We start from the raw sequence: 18,211 nt of genomic DNA, 5'->3' as shown, positions 1-18,211 counted from the left end.
TTTTAAATTTTGTATTTTATTTTTATTTTTCGGTTAAACTGAAAACATTTTCTCTGAATTCTTGGATTTGAGTTAACTTCTCTATTGGCAATGAAAATATTAGTTCCTGACACTTAATTTGGTTCTCCAAAAAAAAAAGAAAAAGCTGAATAGAGAAATGTTTTGAAAAATGTTAAAGTGTATCTGTTTACACTTATCACATGGTTGAATCTGGCCAGTGTTTGTCTCATTGCCATGATGAAAAATGGATAGAAGTATTCCTTAACCTAAGTCCATCAATCTCGATCACTGTATAAACGCCTCACAAAGCTTGGAAATGAGAGAATAATATCTTGAAAATGAATATTGAGTGTTGTAACCATGAGGATGTATTTAATGGATGTTTTAAAACTAGGTTGCCTGTACAAATGTTGATTGTTCACGATCAAATATAGGCAATGCACAACCTGGATTTCTTCGTATCCTGTTACTTTTTGTGCACTTGAGGAAGGTACATAAATCCAGGCAGATGGTTCCTGCAAATAATGTACTGTTGGTGGCTTTGGATAATGAGAAATAGCTCAAGGGCAATTATTTAGGCTTTAAATCATGATAAACTTTTGGATATTTAGTGGTAATCAAATTACGCAGTGTACAGATTTGTGTTTCTTCAAATCAGTGGAGAAATGTTGATTTTTATTGCTTACTTTTTCTCCTATAACAATAGTTCTGTATCAGTTTTCCATCTATAAATTATTATTGAATATCCTGTCCCTAGCCTAAGCTAATGGTGAAAAAAATAAAAAGCTGCGACTGCTTTTCTCATCTTGCAGAATGATTTTCCTCTATAGAGATGGAGGAGGGATTTAAAGGGGAAGGCAAACTAAATTCAGAGAGCTCATTAAGAACTTAAGTTATATTGATGCACAATTCCAAAGTTACAAGCAGATCTATCTGTGGTATCAGGTCCCACATTACCTATACTTAATAGTTTTTATAAGCAGGATATCTGGTAGGACAATAAATGCAAAGAAACGTACATGGGGAAAGATAAATTCACTGCATCTTCAAAACATTTGAAATGACTAGTGAGAGACAATATATGGCAAAGGATAATAATATCATATGCAAATAAAACATTCAAAACATTCTGAAAGACGGTGTAAACATTCTAAATTCTGTTGGATTTTCAAGAAAATCTTCTCTGATTGGCCACATGATTCTGACTTAATTGAAACCTTCTGTATGGCAAGAAGCATTCTGGGACTTTGGCATTTCCCCAAGAATCCCCAGAATGTTAGTTTTTTAGCCTCTCTCTCTCTCTCTCTCTCGCTCCTCTTGCTCTCTGTTTTCCCTCATCCAGTGGTGTCTTACATCAGCTCACTGTGCCTGAGAGTGAGATCTGAAAGAGAACTTCGGAGAGAAACAAAAGGACTTGTTTTCGTCCTCCTGATAAGACATACATTACTTGGAATTAAGAAATCCTTGGAAAAATGGTTTGAAAACAGCAACCCAAGCAGTAAGTCTACATACTGTCTCTTTTCTTTGTTTTCTTTCTTTATTTTTCAAGAAAGTTTGATCATTTCCTCTGTTGGTTTCAAGGAAATATGTACAGTATATTATTGATTGTGATGGTTTTAAGTTGATTTAATGTGTATTAGTGCTGTTCCTTTGTTTTTGTTTTTTTGTTAAACCTTGCACTGGACAGCCACTGTTTGCATGGCAGACTAAAATAGCGGATAGCAGAGCGACTTGATCCTGTGAACTTTGGCAAACCAGCTGTTCTGAATTGACTTTTTTTACAAGGTAGCCATTGTATGTTCTGGCTTGTTAAATTTCACACAAGTGTACTCAAAGTACTTGATTTTGATTGGAAATTATGAATAATTGTATTAGTTTCTCCTGCTGTTCTTCAGTACTGTCTTCCTCGTGTTTTACTATGCAATGCAGCTTTGTAGAATTATAAATGTGCCCCTTGTATTAGTATTTGTATTATAAAACTTCTCTATAAGTTAACATGAGGATGCTATTTCCTAATAACGAGTTTGAATGGTGGCTGTGATACACATGCAAGTGAAAGTACAGTGGCTTTTATGTTTGTAAAAAGTATTTGGAAAGTTGAGCCTCGCTTAAAAAATATAATATTTTGAATATTTTGATAAACACACCTTTTAAGTAAAGCACTTCACAAAAATTTAAATTGTTTATAAAACATATTGTTTAAAATTATGCAAAGTATTTTGACTTTTTATTTGTATAATCATCATAAATTAGGAAGTTGGGTTACACTTTATTTTAAGCTGTCCTAGTTATAGTGTAATTATTCATTTAAGAACTGAGTAATATTAATTAAATACATGTACATACAGTACTATAGAGTTAGGATTAATTAGGGTTATGATTAGAGTTACTTATGCATAAATAATTGTCATTATAATTGTAAATATATACAACAAGGACACCTTAAAATATAGATCAGTGGGTGTGACAGGAAGTTGCACCTGCTGTTACTTGCTATAGGACCACATGTGTGAACTTGAGGTGAACAGACTTCATACATCTTTTAAAAATCATTTTGAGACAGATTTGTTTATGAGATTCATTTGAACTACTTATGTATACATCCTTAAATTTATGTAAGCATTTCAGAATCCAGAGCTTTAATTTAAAAAATAAATAAATAAAAAAATCATAAAATATTTATTTAAAGTTGATTAGCAAACAATTTTATTATTTATTTATTATTTTTTATTTATTTATTTTTAGCTCTCTGCTCTTTTGGAAATATGTTGCATTGATGTTTCCGGAAGAAAGCACCCACTGCTTGCATTGAGTCTTGAATGAGTCATGCAACACTTTTCAGAAAGGAAATGGAAAAATAGTTTTTTCCACTTGCGAAGTTGTTTGGTGTAATTTAAGTCAGAAAGCTCAAGAGAGGGTATATGTTACATTCCAGTGTTCTGTGCAGGTGCACAGAAGAAGTTCACCAGAACTAGAACCATTTGGACCATATAGCTTTACACCATAAATTGTTGTCCAAAAAATTGAACTTCATTTTCAACTTTTAAGAAATCTAACTGCTGACTACTTACTGCATTGTAAATGTTTTCAATTGTGTATGATTATGCCATGCCCCAAACTTCTGTTGTCTCACAAAGAGCATTTCACAAGAATAAACAGGCAAGTTCAACCTTTTCTTTTTTCATATACCTCCTGTAGCAAATTTATACAGTTTGTGGCCCTTGATTGATTTAATTATCATATAGCATCGCTATGCAATTATGCTAACTGTAGAGTATATTACATCTTTGTATAATAGGACACAATTATATTTTTCAGTCACCTGTGCTGTTCTAAATAAGTTAAAGAAAAGTAGAAAACTTTTACTCATCACAAAATGTCATGATTCTGTAACATGTGTCGTTGCACTTCCATCTGTTTTTGCTATCGCCTGGCTCTAATTTTGCTGGAACTGCCATTTGATTTGGATTTATGCATTTCCATAAAAGTACAATATCTGCAATGCTATGACTTTGCTTTAGGGAGGAATGAAAGAGGTTTCAGATGAAAAACACATGTTCCCCACATACCTAAATGTACAGGCCTGTGAATATCAGCTTGGCGAATAAGATCCGTTCACTCTAGTAGTACGTAGTATGTTGTGCTAATTTCAGATCTGAATTACATAAAGCCACACTCTTGTCTGACTCACATTAAGCTCTCAAATGGGGAAGAAACTATTTTTGTACAGAAATTGCTAGTATATTTCTCAACCAATTGCAAGAAAGGCAAATAACACTTGATAGGCAAATAATAATTGAATTAAATGGGTTACCCTTGTACTTTTTACAGTGTACAAATATTTGGAGGAAGTTAGTGTCATCCTGAAGTTGCACAAATGCTTACATTTCCAAACTGTGCAGGATATATATATTAAAAAAAATGATTGTGAAGATCACACTGTCATCATTTTTGATGATAATATCTTGACACTTAATTGCAGGGAGCAGTGAAGGGAGGCTCTAAAGCATAACCAAAAGTGCATATGGTTGTCTTGAAAGGTGCCATTTGAAAAGCCCTTCACTATCATTTTCTGGTTGTTTGGTTGGTTAAGTGACGATCCCAGATCTTGGAAAGCTCTCACTTACAGGGCAATAAATTGAAACCAGATTTAATAGAGGCCTTTAGGTAATGCATGACCTATCGGTCCTTCAATCTGTATGAAGCTGTCATTATCGTATCTGCTCTATTCTATAATGAGAGACTGGTTAGAGTTAGGATTTGTTTATGTTCAGAACAAAGTTTATAGGGAAACTAATAATTTAGTTAAAACATGCATGAACTGTTTTATTGTAAATTATTGTTCAAAATCTCAGATTCTTTGTAAAAATAATAATAATAATAATAAAAACGCATAAAATGAATATATTTAACTAATATCTAATATTATATAATATTCTATACTACATAATTCTTTTAATAATTTAAAAATAGTACTTAAAAATTGTGTAACTTAAATTAAATGTGAAATAATAATAGACTTGTGTAATGCAAAAATATTAATGGATATTTAATTAATTATCAACAAGATTTTGACACTGATGTGTGATATTTAATTAAGTTAATAAGATATGACCTATCTGTCCTCCAATCTGAAGTTGTCATTTAGCTTATATATATTCTATAATGACAGAATGGTTAGAGTTAAGAGTTGTTTAACAAAGCATATATGGAGATTAAAAAAGTATAGTACAGCTTCAATAATATAATATCTAATTATTTTAATGACTTAACCTGATCTTGACTATGATGTGTTATGATATTTAATTAAGACCTAAAGATATGATTAAGCTGATCTGTTATATTATATAATGAAAGACTGGTTTCAGTTAGAGTTTGTATTTGTCTAGAACAAATCTTAAATGCTTAAATTTTAATAAGTTAGTAAAACCTATACAGTACATGAACTTTCATTGTTTAATTTAGTATAAATTCAATGTAATATGATATGCTCTAATCTAAAAATAAAATAATATAAATATTTTAATGAATTTGTAATAAAAGCATCATATCAAATTTCAGTGCATTAATATTGGTACTACTGTATATGATTCCTTTTCTGTCTGTGTCCATCCTGACAAAGGCTGACCCCTATTTTAAACATCAGTAGCATTCTTTGCTCAAGCATCCTCGAGGTGGCACTGGAAAAAGTGCAGAAAGATAAAAGCTTTGTATATGAAGTGCAGTTTACACTTTGATGCTGTGAGAAGTCTTGGCCTAGTGGTTAAACAGTTTGTCTCCTAACCCTAGGGTTATGTGTTTGAGTCTAGGGCCGGCAATACCACGAATGAGGTACAACTGCTCCCCAGGCGCCGCAGCATAAATGGCTTCCCACTGCTCTGGGTGTGTGTTCACAGTGTGTGTGTGTGTGTTCACTGCTGTGTGTGTGTGTACTTTGGATGGGTTAAATGCAGAGCACAAATTCTGAGTATGGGTCACCATACTTGGCTGTATGTCACTTTCACTTTTCACATTAAGAAAATGTGTACCTGTGAAATCCAACATTCATCTCTAATGTTAATTTAACTGTAAATATTTACTACTTTCTGCATACATACATTGAAAGTGATGTGACATACAGCCAAGTATGGTGACCTATACTGCGAATTTGTGCTCTGCATTTAACCCATCCAAAGTGAACACACACAGCAGTGAACACACACACACCCCAAGCAGTGGGCATCCATTTATGCTGCGGTGCCCGGGGAGCAGTTGGAGGTTCAGTGCCTTGCTCAAGTGCATCTAAGTCGTGGTATTGCCGGGCCGAGACTCGAACCCACAACCTTAGGGTTAGGAGTCAAACTCTAACCACTAAGCCACGACTTCCCCCAAAGTAAAACTGTGGCCTCGCACAGAGCCTGGTTACCTCATAAACAGCATGAGGCCCATACCAGGAAAGAGGAAATGAAAGCCAAAAATAGTGTCAATGATTTTGCAATGAGTAAATATTATAGGATAGAGTAAATAGGTGTTTTAGTGTGATTTTCTGAAATGAGATTTTCTCAGTAATGGTATTCTGGCATGTTACGGAGAGTCTTTTTATGGTTAGAATCTCTAGGGTAATTGCTCATTGGGAAAAACTGATTTCCCACCACAAAACTTGTAATAAAAAATAACACGTTTTTTTTATTTTTTTGAGAGAGAGCTATGAGCCCCACTATGCATTTGAATTCAAAGAGCACACTGTGTCCTCATTGCAAAGACACTATTTTAGGCTTTCATTTCCTGATATAGGCCTCATGCTGTTTATGAGGTAACCAGGCTCTTTTACTTTAAAAGCAATCTTCACCTATTGCATGTGAATCATGTTGACTAAAGCACCTAGAAGACATAGTGTAACGTGTAATTGATTCTTTTTGCCAGGTTGCACTGAAGAGCCAGTATTGTGGTTTGGAATCAGCTAAATCCTACAATATTTACTCTTCAAGGTCTCACAAGGGCCACGGCTTTTGTGTACACTATTGGCCCTCTGTACAGTCAGGTGTTGTGTTTAATAAGTTCCTTCAGATTGCTAATGGTTTCTCTCTGCTGTTATCAGATAAAAAAGCTGTTTTAGTGTGATTTTCTAAAATGAGATTTTCTCAGTAATATTGAGAAAATATTCTGGCATGTTATAGAAAGTATTTTTATGTTTAGAATCTCTAGGGTAATTGCTCATTGGGAAAACTGATTTTCCTCAACAAAACTTGTTATGAAACATGTTACTTTTCCTTCCTTCCTTAAGTTTTTCTTACTTTAGTTAATTGCCTCAATGGGAATTATACTTGTCAGAAGAAGCTTCCATTTTATATACTTTACTATTTATGTTCTAAATTAATTTGGAATAAATATTAATAATGGCAGCTTTTATTGCTCATTGCAAATCCTACCAAATTAGTCCATTCTTTCATTTTTTTTTTTGGACTTGCAAATACAATGCTCTTGTGGATTGTTATATTTTATTTCACAACATTATTTACATTTTTCCCATTTAACCATTTTGAATGAAATTTCAGATAACTGTTATTAGTTTACACTTATGCATACTGTATGTCAGACACTTTTAAAGTGACTTACAGTATATGTGTATATATACATTTTTTTTGAGTCCATGCATTCTTTGGGATTTGACCTATGACTTTTTAATTTCATAAAACCATTCTGTTCCAGCTATTCTATTCTAATATGCATACTAATGTATCGAATATAAGCTTAGATATTTAATAGATTTAAGTCAACTTAATGGTTCCAGTAACACTTTACAATAAAGTCTCATTCGTTAAAATGTGTTAATGCATTAAGTAACGTATTCAAATTACAATAAAAATGCAATTAAAATAATATATTTAATATAATATTAATGTAATATTTCTTATATGTAGGTTAATAGACATACATTTGTTCATTGATTGTTCAGAGTTCATTGATTAATTAATGTTAAGTGAATGAAAAATTATTGAAGGGCACAAATTCTGAGTATTTATATCATACTTGGCCACACGTCACTTCACTTCACCATACACTACCATTCACAAATGTAGGTTTGTTGTGAGTCTTATGCTTACCAAGGCTGCAATTATTTGATTAAAATACAGAAAGAAACTAATATTGGGAAAAATATTTTTACAATTTGTACAATATAAATGATAATTTTAATATAAAAAAAAAATAATGTTCTTTTGACATGTGATCAAATCTGAATTTTAATCAGCCATTACTTTATGTAACATTCTTAAAAAAATAAAAATAAATACTGACCGCAATTATTTTAGTAGTAGTAGTAGTAGTAGTGTGAATGTGTGTGTTATGCTAAGTGACTACTTACACTTTTAATACAGACTATATATGTAATAATGTCTTCTTTGAAGCTTATGAAGCATGGCAAATGATTTAGAAAGCTGCAGCATGAGCTTTCCTTTATAATTCCTTAGAGCCGCTGGTAAAATGATTTGAAACATTCCAAAGTGCTTGGGTGACACAAAATGAGAAACTTTAAGAGTTACTAAATATAATGTGCCAGTCTTGTCTGAAAGTCTGAAATGTTAAAAACCATCCATATTCTGAAGTGGTCGTTTACTTTGTCTTCTCAAGTTATGTGATTGGGTCATGACAGCTTTACAATGCAGTATACCAAAGCATACACAAATTGACTGCTTTTAGAGACAAATCTCTTATTACTTTTCCCTGTTGTGCCCCGTCTGCCCATGTCCCCTTGAATCATTCTCATCTCCCTCCTTGCAGAATCACTCAGTGTGAACACCAGGACTCGTGACATTTGAGAAATGGCCTTGTAGGACTGCTACCAATTTCAAACACCGCAGGCCCTTTAATCATAAATTCTGCTGTAAATGTGTGGAGCACATATGAATGCATCAGAGGCAGTCATCCAGTAGTTCCATGTGTTGACTGCATTCTCACTGTGACCTAGATCATCTGCTCTGTTCACACGTCGCCTGAAGTATGTTTTAGCATGAAGGTCATAAAGTGAGGGACCTGAACTACCGCGTATTTCTGTGCAGTACTTCAATACTTGAGGGACCTTTTAAAATACCTTTTAAAGCAATAAACTCCCCACATACACTGGCTGAGAGAAGGAAAATGATTGTTGGACTTTTGTACGTAGACCGTTAAAATACTGGACAACTCCAGTCAAAAGTTTGGAATAATTTTTTTTTTATGTTTTTGAAATAAGTTTTATATGCCCAGCAAAGCTGCATTTATTTGCTGCTTATGTAAATCCAGTAAAAGCATATTGTGAAATATTATTACAATACACCTGTTTAGCATTTTAAAACAGTATATTTTAAAATAATGTATTCCTGTGATGACAAAGCTAAATTCTCAGCAGCCATTACTTCAGTGTCAGTGTCACCTTCAGAAATCATTCCAATATGCTGATTTGGTTCTCAGTAAACATGTCTGATTATCAATATGGAAATTATTATTATTATTAATTAAACGGCTTAATATTTGGGGGAAAAGTCATGTTAGCACATTAGCACTTTATTTTGGATACAAATGACACCTTGTGTCATCCATTATCAATATTGTCCAGCTTTACTGGACTAAACATGAACTTAAATTTAGCACCAACTATTATTCTGAAATTCAATATACAATACAATTATATAATAATTAATCCAATAACATTATGCAGTATAAGATTGTATTTGCAGTGGCATGAACTGATGATCTTCTGATATCTCTGAAATGAACTGGTAACATAGTGTTAAAAGTGTTTAAAACTTGGGAATGTGACTTTGGGAAATGCGAAATAATGGCAAATGGTAAAATAACACCAAAGAATTCTCTCCCCACTGCGCCATAACCCTGGTATGCACCGCTGCGAGTAATTGAGGGTCCGTTTAACCCAGGTCATGACTGCTCTTTCCCTGTGTGTGGTATCCCCTCTGCTTGAGAGTTCACACAGAGGTTTGCAGAGTCACACGTTTTAACCAAACAAAAGTACAGTGGGGCGTACAACAAAGTACAAAGTACAACGTTCACTGATGCCGCAGAAGGAAACAAGGTGCATTAAGAGCTTGGGGGTGAAAACTTTTGGAATTTGAAGAACAAGGTAATTTGTACTTAATTATTGTTCCAGGAAACATACAAGCATCTTCTGTTGCTTACGAAGGGCAGAACTAAATGGGAAAAAAAAATATTTCAACAAAATAAGAAACATTTTGGACATCTTCATCATGTTCAAAAGTTTTCACCCCCCAACTCTTAATGCATCTTGTTTCCTTCTGGAGCATCAGTGAACGTTTTAACCTTTTTTAATAGTTGTGATTGAGTGTCTCAAACGTCCTCAGTGTCAAAAGATGTATCTCAAAATCATACAGTCACTGGTGGAAAGAGTTCTAATATGCAAAGATGCTGGAAAACTTCAGAATCTGCAGGACCTTAAAGATTTTTCGGAAGAACAGTTCTCAGTTTAACTGTTCAGAACAAACAAGGGACTCATGCACAACCATCACAAAACAGAAAGACAGTCGTGGTTCACAACAGCACACAGTATTAAGAACCAAGGGTTCCCAAACTTTTGAATGGGGTTATTTTAATAATTTCAGCAATTTTTTTTTTTTTTTGACTAAATGTAAATATTTTTTATGTACAATATCTTACTCAGGACAGTACTAAATAAAAAAATACCATGCATTTAGTATGATCTCTCATATTTATTGAAAATTATTCACATTTTCATAGATTCTGCAAGGGGTGCCCAAACTTTCGAGCCCCAGTGTAAAACAGACCAAAAAAACTTGCGACAAAGCACATTCATAAGAGCTGATATAAAAAGGAAGAACTGAGTTACTTGTTTCTCATTATTGAGCTCTCAAAGTCCTGCCCCTCTCATCGCATTTTCTTTTCTTTTTTTTTTTTCTTTTTTTTTTTTATGATTATTGTTTTATTTAATTTGTTTTGTTTGTTTGATTTGTGTTTTGTTTTGTTTTAATTTTGGTTTGGTTTGGTTCAGAAGCTGTGTGTTACAGTGACTCCAACATAAAAACAAATGTGGTTTAAATTGTTAGGCATAATGCAGAGCCTACCTATGCAATCTATTAATCTATCCACGTATGAATCTATCCATTTTATGAAATACAGTTCAATTCATTCATTATCAGTGTGGCAGATATGCACAAATACTCTGTAATATACATGAAGTACAAATGCTAGTGGTCGAACAAGGTCACGTTGACCTTCATCATCATACCCTAAGGGACTTCCTTTGATAAGTGTGCCTTATTACTGTAGTGAATGTTCAAAGAGTGCGTTGTCTGTTGAGTCTGTCAGGCCTTTGATGGTCTTTTAAAACCTCTTTGAATTGCTCAAACTTAAATATGGCAGAAGAGGCAGAAATCTGCCTGATGATCACACATGTTCATATAGGCCACTCCTACTTCAATCCTGTGAGGAGAGTTTTGTTTGGCTGATGATGAAGACTTTTCCTGGGCTTCTTAAGGCATCCTGCAGAGATCCAAAGTCACACTTGTCCCTTCAAGCTGAACTTGTATAGCTTTGATATATGTACATGCTGCTGTTTCAATTATACAGTGTACAAAACAAAGATCAGTTAGTCACTAAAGATTTTTACACTTTTACAATTTGTATGGTTTTACAAGATTGGTTGTAATAAGTAATAGACCTGTAATTAGACTAAATGAATTTGCAATATAGCAGTGAACCAACTTTTATGTAGTGTTTATATATGGCTCTCTTATATAGTTATACAGTATAAAGTTTGTCTAATGATCTAGTTGACTAATAAACCTGATATTGTGTATTATGACTATTGCTGACTGACTGATTAATCTGTCAAATGACTTACTGTATAAAAAATAAAAAGCATTTACTACATGCATAAACGTAATGTAGTTTTTTGCGCCTCATATGAAACATGAAAACTCCTTTTACAGTAATTACATGCAAAATAACTTTTAAGAGGAAAAATCAATTAGGTTTTGAATTTATTGAGGGTGAGTTCATATGATATTTTTGAATCAATTATTCATTTAATTTTTCATGTTACATAACCCGTCATGAATCATGTGTTGGGACATTCTCAAAGAGCCGGTACAGTCATGCACGGTCAAAAGCAGAAGTGAGTAACCCTGCGCTTGTTTAAAACCCAGCATGTCATTTTCTCCATTGTAATTAAAGCAAATGTAGTTTTAGTCTGCGGCATCTGTCTTTATAATGCTAAGTATAGTTTACTGAATGAAAATGGCATGTAAAATTGAGTTTTGTACAATATATCCTGATATTACAGGCCCATTATTATGTGTCACAAGCAATTATGTTGTTCACTGGTGCTTGAGAACATGAATGTTGTGTAATAATAATGTAGTAAGAAAGTACTGTTTCATAGTTTGATCAGTTAAGGTGTGTATGATATTTTGACTGAACTGCTCATTCGTGTTCACAATAACACTCTCTGAGGTAACATCTTACCCACAAGTCAGACACTCTACATTTCCTGGTAATTTTTTTTTTGTTTGTTTGTTTTTTTGGCCAGAAATCTTATACACGTATACAAATGCAGACATGAATTCACAGCCAGTGCATTGCAGATCTCATTAAAATCAATTAAATATAAAAATTAAATGAATTAAATAATATAAAATATGTAGCAAGAGCTTTTGTGTTCTTCTGACAGTACCAAAACACAGTAGCTTACTCAAGAAGGCAATATAGTTTCCAAATGCTATAATTCTGGTTGATGTTTAAAGCTGAGAATGTCATATGGGTATGACTTACCTCCGTGAAGTTGGCACCCCATAAAAAGAAATAATTACCAAAATGATGCCATTCGTTTGTGCTGGTTTGGTGTTTTAAACATTAAAACAAACATTTTTGACAGTGGGACGTCACTTTCCACTCCATGTTGCCCAAATAAAAATATGATGACATGTATGAAATCAATGCGATTTTTGGATTTGGAACCCCATAACATTTTCCTGAGATTTGATTTATGTCACACAATTGTAAATGATAATTGCAAAATATTATCATATTTCCATAGGAGTGTCACTAAATTAATTTCAGACGTTTTTGATGACCAAGGAGAGTGGTCATGGTGAAACATCCAATCATTTTGTATCTCTGAAAAGCCCTGAATATGTTCTGTATAGGACATCCAGACTTAAAACTGTGGCGTGTATAGTCTCAGAGAAATTCACAAAAATATAATGTCCTCATATGAGGCCGCAGAGTCTTAAGAGGTTAAAAGGTTTGGGCGGTGACATCAACAATTGACTTTGAGCTGTAAAAAGAAACCCCGTAACTAGGACCGCTTCTTAAATGAAAACAAAACATTTTTACCAACAGGGACGTCACTCAACCCCATGCAATCTAAATCGTTCCAAAATGGTGCCATTCATTTGTGCTAGATTTGTGCCGTTCATATTTACATTGTATCTATTTCCCATCCTCAGAAATAGCAAATACAAAACGGGGCAGATGATGTCAAATTCCACATTTGGGCTACTTAAGTGGGACCATGGAGGGATATATAAAATACATTAAAATAAATATGTAAAAATACAGATCACAATGTAAACGGGAGAATTATGTTATGGTTGTCACGATCACAATGACCCAGGTCAAAACCATTCATGTACTGCAGAGTTAAATTAAATCCTCTCAGGATACCTGGAATTAGTGTTACAAGTAGACTAGGGCTGACCAGGCATATTTTTGTTGCATAAATATAAAACTGATGCGAGCTTGTGCTTTAGTTAGTCATCATATGAAAATAAATGTATTTTTTAAAGCAAAAGTAAAGATTACTAAAACATACTGATTTAAAATGTCCCTAAAATCATTTTTTTTATTAATAGTCATGAACCTTTGCTCTCTGTAAATGCACTAAAGTGTATTTAATGAGAGTAAACCGTTATTTTATTCATATTATATAATCGAAAATATACTTTTGAGATTTAAAATACACATTTGATACAATAAAGTAAACTTCGTATTCACAAAGCTAGTCTACTGTGTTTTGACCTTACACTTATTTGAAATATTTTGATTATACATCACGTTCTATCCTTTTTTATAACATAGTTTAAAGTTTCTGCATAACATATCAGTGTACATGTGAATCCTGCAATGTGCTGGCTAGTTTTATTGTGTGTCTGTGTTTGCTCAAAAGTGTAAAAATGTACAAAGCAGACTTTCATAAAGACTCTGTTTATGGTCAGTAGTTGAATTAAACCCAGAAAGCAAGTATTTTCTCTTTGAACTCAGAGACTTTAAGTTTTTAAACTCTAGCCGCAATGCCTCATGAAGTCTTCCCAACAGCTTTTGCAGTTCTCATGTCAGTATAACGAATATATGAAAGTTCCATCATGCTCCGCAGGCAATAATTTCATCTTTACTGACCACATTAAAACCATCACCTCAAAATAACAGCAACCTGTTTTCCTATTGAACTTGTGTCATGGCTTAGTGCCTTTCCATAATGGGAGAATAAAAACTGAATGAAAGGATAAAGACCAACATTTGACATGTAGTTCTCATGATAACAGATTTGCAGAACATTTCATTTAGATGAGATTATTAGCTTTTTAGACACATTTTTAAGGTGTGTGTAGTAGATGTTATTTGGGCAGTGGTCTTGTTGTTCCAAACTTGAACTATTTACTTTCTTGTGTGGGACACAAAAGAAGATATTTTGAAGAATAATTTTGTCCATACAATGAAGTTAATTGGGTCCAAAACATTATTGTGTCCTATTGGCTTTCCCTGAAAAAAAAAAAAAAAAAAAAGACATCATTAAAAAATTTTTATTTTTGTTTAAAAAAAAAAAATTGTATACAGATTTGGAACATCATGAATAAATACTGACTCTCTATTTAAGCCTGAGTTGAAACTTGCTCAAGGGTTACAGGGGTATCATTGATTCCTCTTTTACTTAAGTTTTATTATAGAGTGTTTCTCAATCTCCAGGAATGAACGTCCCATCTCCGCCTGAGATGAAGCAGCTTTGGAAGATGCTCTTTCCGCTCCTTATCCTGCTTTACCTATCGGGAGCTGTCAAGTCTCAAGTAAATCCAGGTATATTCATAAATATATTTTTGTTGTTTGTTTGTTTTTTACTGTATAAAAAGTTGATTAAATACTCAAGTTGTAACTAAATTTGTTAAATTTGGTCATTTAGCTGAAAATGTTCTCTAAAGCAACTAGGGGTTTAATGGCTTACTCAACAGCACAATAACGATAGCTTATGGACTTATGGGTCTTTAACTGCTAGTCCACAATATTATATTAATTGCACAGTTACAGTGGTGTTGACATTGGTGACATAAGTTTGCTCAAAAATTCTTATTTGAAAATGGACGAGACTTTGAAATCAGTTATTGTGTTTCCACTAACAGCATGTGGTCACAATCTCCTATTTTATTGTCCATTAACTTTCGTTTTTTTCTAAAGGTCAGAATGCTGCAAGTTGCATTATTATTTTTTGACTAGATTTGAAACTGGCAGCCTTGTAGTTGGGATCAAGCTTGAGGTCTGAATAAGCTCTGGAAGATGCCCATATTTCATTCTGGTTCTCATGGCTGCTTCTCTTTTATCTGTCTTTCAACTTGAGCTTTTTCTCTCTAGCATGGGTGGTTGGTTTGTGGGGAGGAAAGTGTGATGTCAATGTGAGGTTCAATTATATTTTACAAGGAAACCAGAAACCAGCTCATGGTGAGCAGGCGTACAGTAGAGACTAAAGCATAAGTCTGGAAAGCAGCTAATACCACCATGGCTAGAGGCAGTTCTTCTGGGATCCCCCAGGATGAAAACCACACTGTGCTCTTTTACTATATTGGGCTGTTTTCCTTTATGAAGCAGATGAATTTGATTACCCTAGGTGACATTTCTTCCTTCCACTGATCATGTGTCAGTTTGCCCTGCCATATTTTAACAAAGGCTTTGACTGAAAATAAAAGGCTAAGATTCAAATTGAAAACTTAAATGTTTGTATGTGCAATTAAGGTTCAGGAGCATGCCAATGTAATACGACAAGGAATGCATAATATTCTTTAATGGTTTCTTTTATAGACATGTTGTGCTTTAAAAAATTAGAGAGGAGGATACCAGTCCATCCATGTTGTTTAATTGTGACTTTGGTCAAACTACAAAGCAATGTTTGGCTTGTTTCAGAGTAAACATGGAATATGTCAAATGTTAAACATCCCTGTGTGGTTTACGTAAAGGGAGTCTGAATTGCTTAAAAGCATTAAGGTGGATTGTGGTACAAGCAAAAATAACATAATTATACTCAGCTGTTCTGCTGCTGAAATTTCTTTATTATTACTTTCTGGTCTGAAAGTATCAGAGAGAACAGTGTATCAAAAATCAAAAGTAAGAAATTTAATTTTGCATTAAGTACCATTCTGATTTGTATTTGTGATATCATTCTCATATATAAGTAAATGATGTAGTTAGAGGATCATCATTAAGAATATTTATATGTCAAAATAATTATCACAACATGGTTACCATTCATTACCATCTGGTAATGAGAATTTAGTGTTTAACACACACAACTCAAAATAACTTGAATGGTCCAAAATAGCTTCAGTTTTCTTGGAATATTTATATAAAAATACATTATGTGTAACACAGGGAACAATGAATGCAGGAGACAAGGAGGATCTAGGTGCAAGGAGTTTATTGAAAGTCCAAATGAAACAATGGAGCACAGAAAGGCACACAAAACCAACTGCAAACACTGACTGATAGAGTACAGGGAAAACACAAGGGCTATTTATACACAGGAGAACAAGGGCTAACAAGCAACAGGTGAGACTGATTAATTGCCATGACAACTAACAAGGGTTACCAAGATAACAAACAAGGCACAAGGCAAAGGCCAAAGCCACTAGAAGGCAAGCCTGCAACCTATAGCCAAAAATATGGGAGGCAGTTTGAAATGCGAAACCCATTGAAAACTCACTGAAACACTTGTGATACTCACTGAAACACTTGCGATACTCACCGAAACACATGCGATACACACTGAAACAATTGTGCGTATAAGTGAAACACTATATATCTGTGCAAATATATAAATACTTTGAAACATTCTTGTGTGTGAGAGAGCATTAACATTTTCAGTGTGTCCGGAAGTCGTTTCATTGCAACCGGAAGTTATACTACTTCTTCTTCTTCGGTTTTATGGCGGGTAGCACCAAAGTTAGGTGCATTATCGCCACCTACTGTATTGGAGTGTGAACCAGCGTTTACCCTTTCAAAAAGTGAGAAAAAAAAATTATATAAAATAAAAAAATTATTATTATTATTCTTTTTTTACATAAACACAATTAAACCCATTAACCGGAAGTTATAGCTCAAATATTCTCCTCATATGTTCTGACTAAATGAACCGAAGGACACGGGAAAGAAAATGTAAAAAAAAATTAAAAAAATAACAACAAATACCTCATTTTTAAAACAAGTTTGGAAGGAGCCATATACGTGGAGAATATTTGAGCTATAACTTCCTGTTGCATTGAAATGACTTCCGGTCACACTGAAAATGTTTATGCTCTCTCACAATGCGATAATATTTGAAAGTGCAGTCTTTGTGCAGGCACAACAGTACCTGGGCAATTACAGTTTATATGCAAAGAGTTTCTATGTAACCGTTTTTTTTTTTTTACATCTTGTTTAGACACTGTCTGCCCCTTGTCATCCAGGCCAGCCCGTACCACCCCTTCTGCCCCTTGGCTATCTGATGTTCTCTGTGAGCATCGTTCAAAACTCAGAGCTGCAAAAAGAGTATGGGGCAAATCACAAAATCCTAATGACCCCCAAACAATCAACTCAAACAGCTGACGACTTTGCCACATTCTTCATTAACCCTCAGATGGTCTTCGGGGTCTTTATGACCCCAAATGACTTTTGCTCAAATTAAAAAAAATTGTTCCCTTTGTCCAAATGGTATGAAACCTTCTACAGCTCTCAACACTTTCTAGATCTACAAAAAAAAAAAAAAAATAATAAAAATTAAATTGGAATGATATATGTTTTAATGTTACCGTGACAAAATTTGTCAATCAAAATAAGACTAAATTCATCATCAAACTCAGAAACAACACAGAACACATCAACAGAAATGGCACAAATAAAGTGGCACACTTCCACCAATGCAAAAAACATCCAAAATGCTAAATTATATTGCTCACAACACGCGTACACACACACACACACACACACACACACACATATAGAGGAATATATTTTTGAGACTATAAAAACTGTTTTCTTATCATTTGTCAAATAAAATCATCCAAAATGCAGCACCAAAACAAATATAAAGTAGTGACACTGACACCGAAAATGTGTACACACACACACACACACACACACACACACACACATGTGAGGTTATAAAACAACTGCTGTCTTATAATTATTTTTTAAAAAATCATGCAAAATGCAGAACCACCAAAGAGGGAGAGACAGTGAGAGAGAGATGACAGGATGAGACAAAACAATTTAGCCCGCACACACACACACAAACCTGCTCCAACCCCATCTACAGAAGTCATGCGGTTTACCATGCTTACTGCCTGCAATGCATTGTAATGTAACATTTTTGAAAAACTGGGGGGGGGGGGGGGTTCAGTAAAAAAAATACTAAACTTCGACAAAAAAATATTTTATTTTTGTTATAATTGTGATTTTATAATAT

The 18,211-nt window shown here is 33.8% G+C and overlaps 1 protein-coding gene across 2 annotated transcripts in view; it reads left to right on the top strand.

Annotated features, from left to right (window-relative positions):
- The first annotated feature begins 597 nt into the window (after positions 1-597).
- Positions 598-18,211, top strand: part of LOC128015675 (discoidin domain-containing receptor 2-like) — a 39,753-nt gene continuing 22,139 nt past the window's right edge. For both annotated transcript variants that reach the window (XM_052599721.1, XM_052599720.1), the window contains exons 1-2: positions 598-1,498; positions 14,473-14,580. In XM_052599721.1, coding sequence (XP_052455681.1) covers positions 1,105-1,498; positions 14,473-14,580 — 502 coding nt within the window. In that variant the 5' untranslated portion in view covers positions 598-1,104. The remainder of the gene's footprint in view (positions 1,499-14,472; positions 14,581-18,211) is intronic.

The sequence above is a fragment of the Carassius gibelio genome, chromosome A6 (genome assembly GCF_023724105.1).
Source record: "Carassius gibelio isolate Cgi1373 ecotype wild population from Czech Republic chromosome A6, carGib1.2-hapl.c, whole genome shotgun sequence".
Lineage (NCBI taxonomy): Eukaryota > Metazoa > Chordata > Actinopteri > Cypriniformes > Cyprinidae > Carassius > Carassius gibelio.
This window is presented reverse-complemented; position numbering and strand designations above follow the sequence as displayed.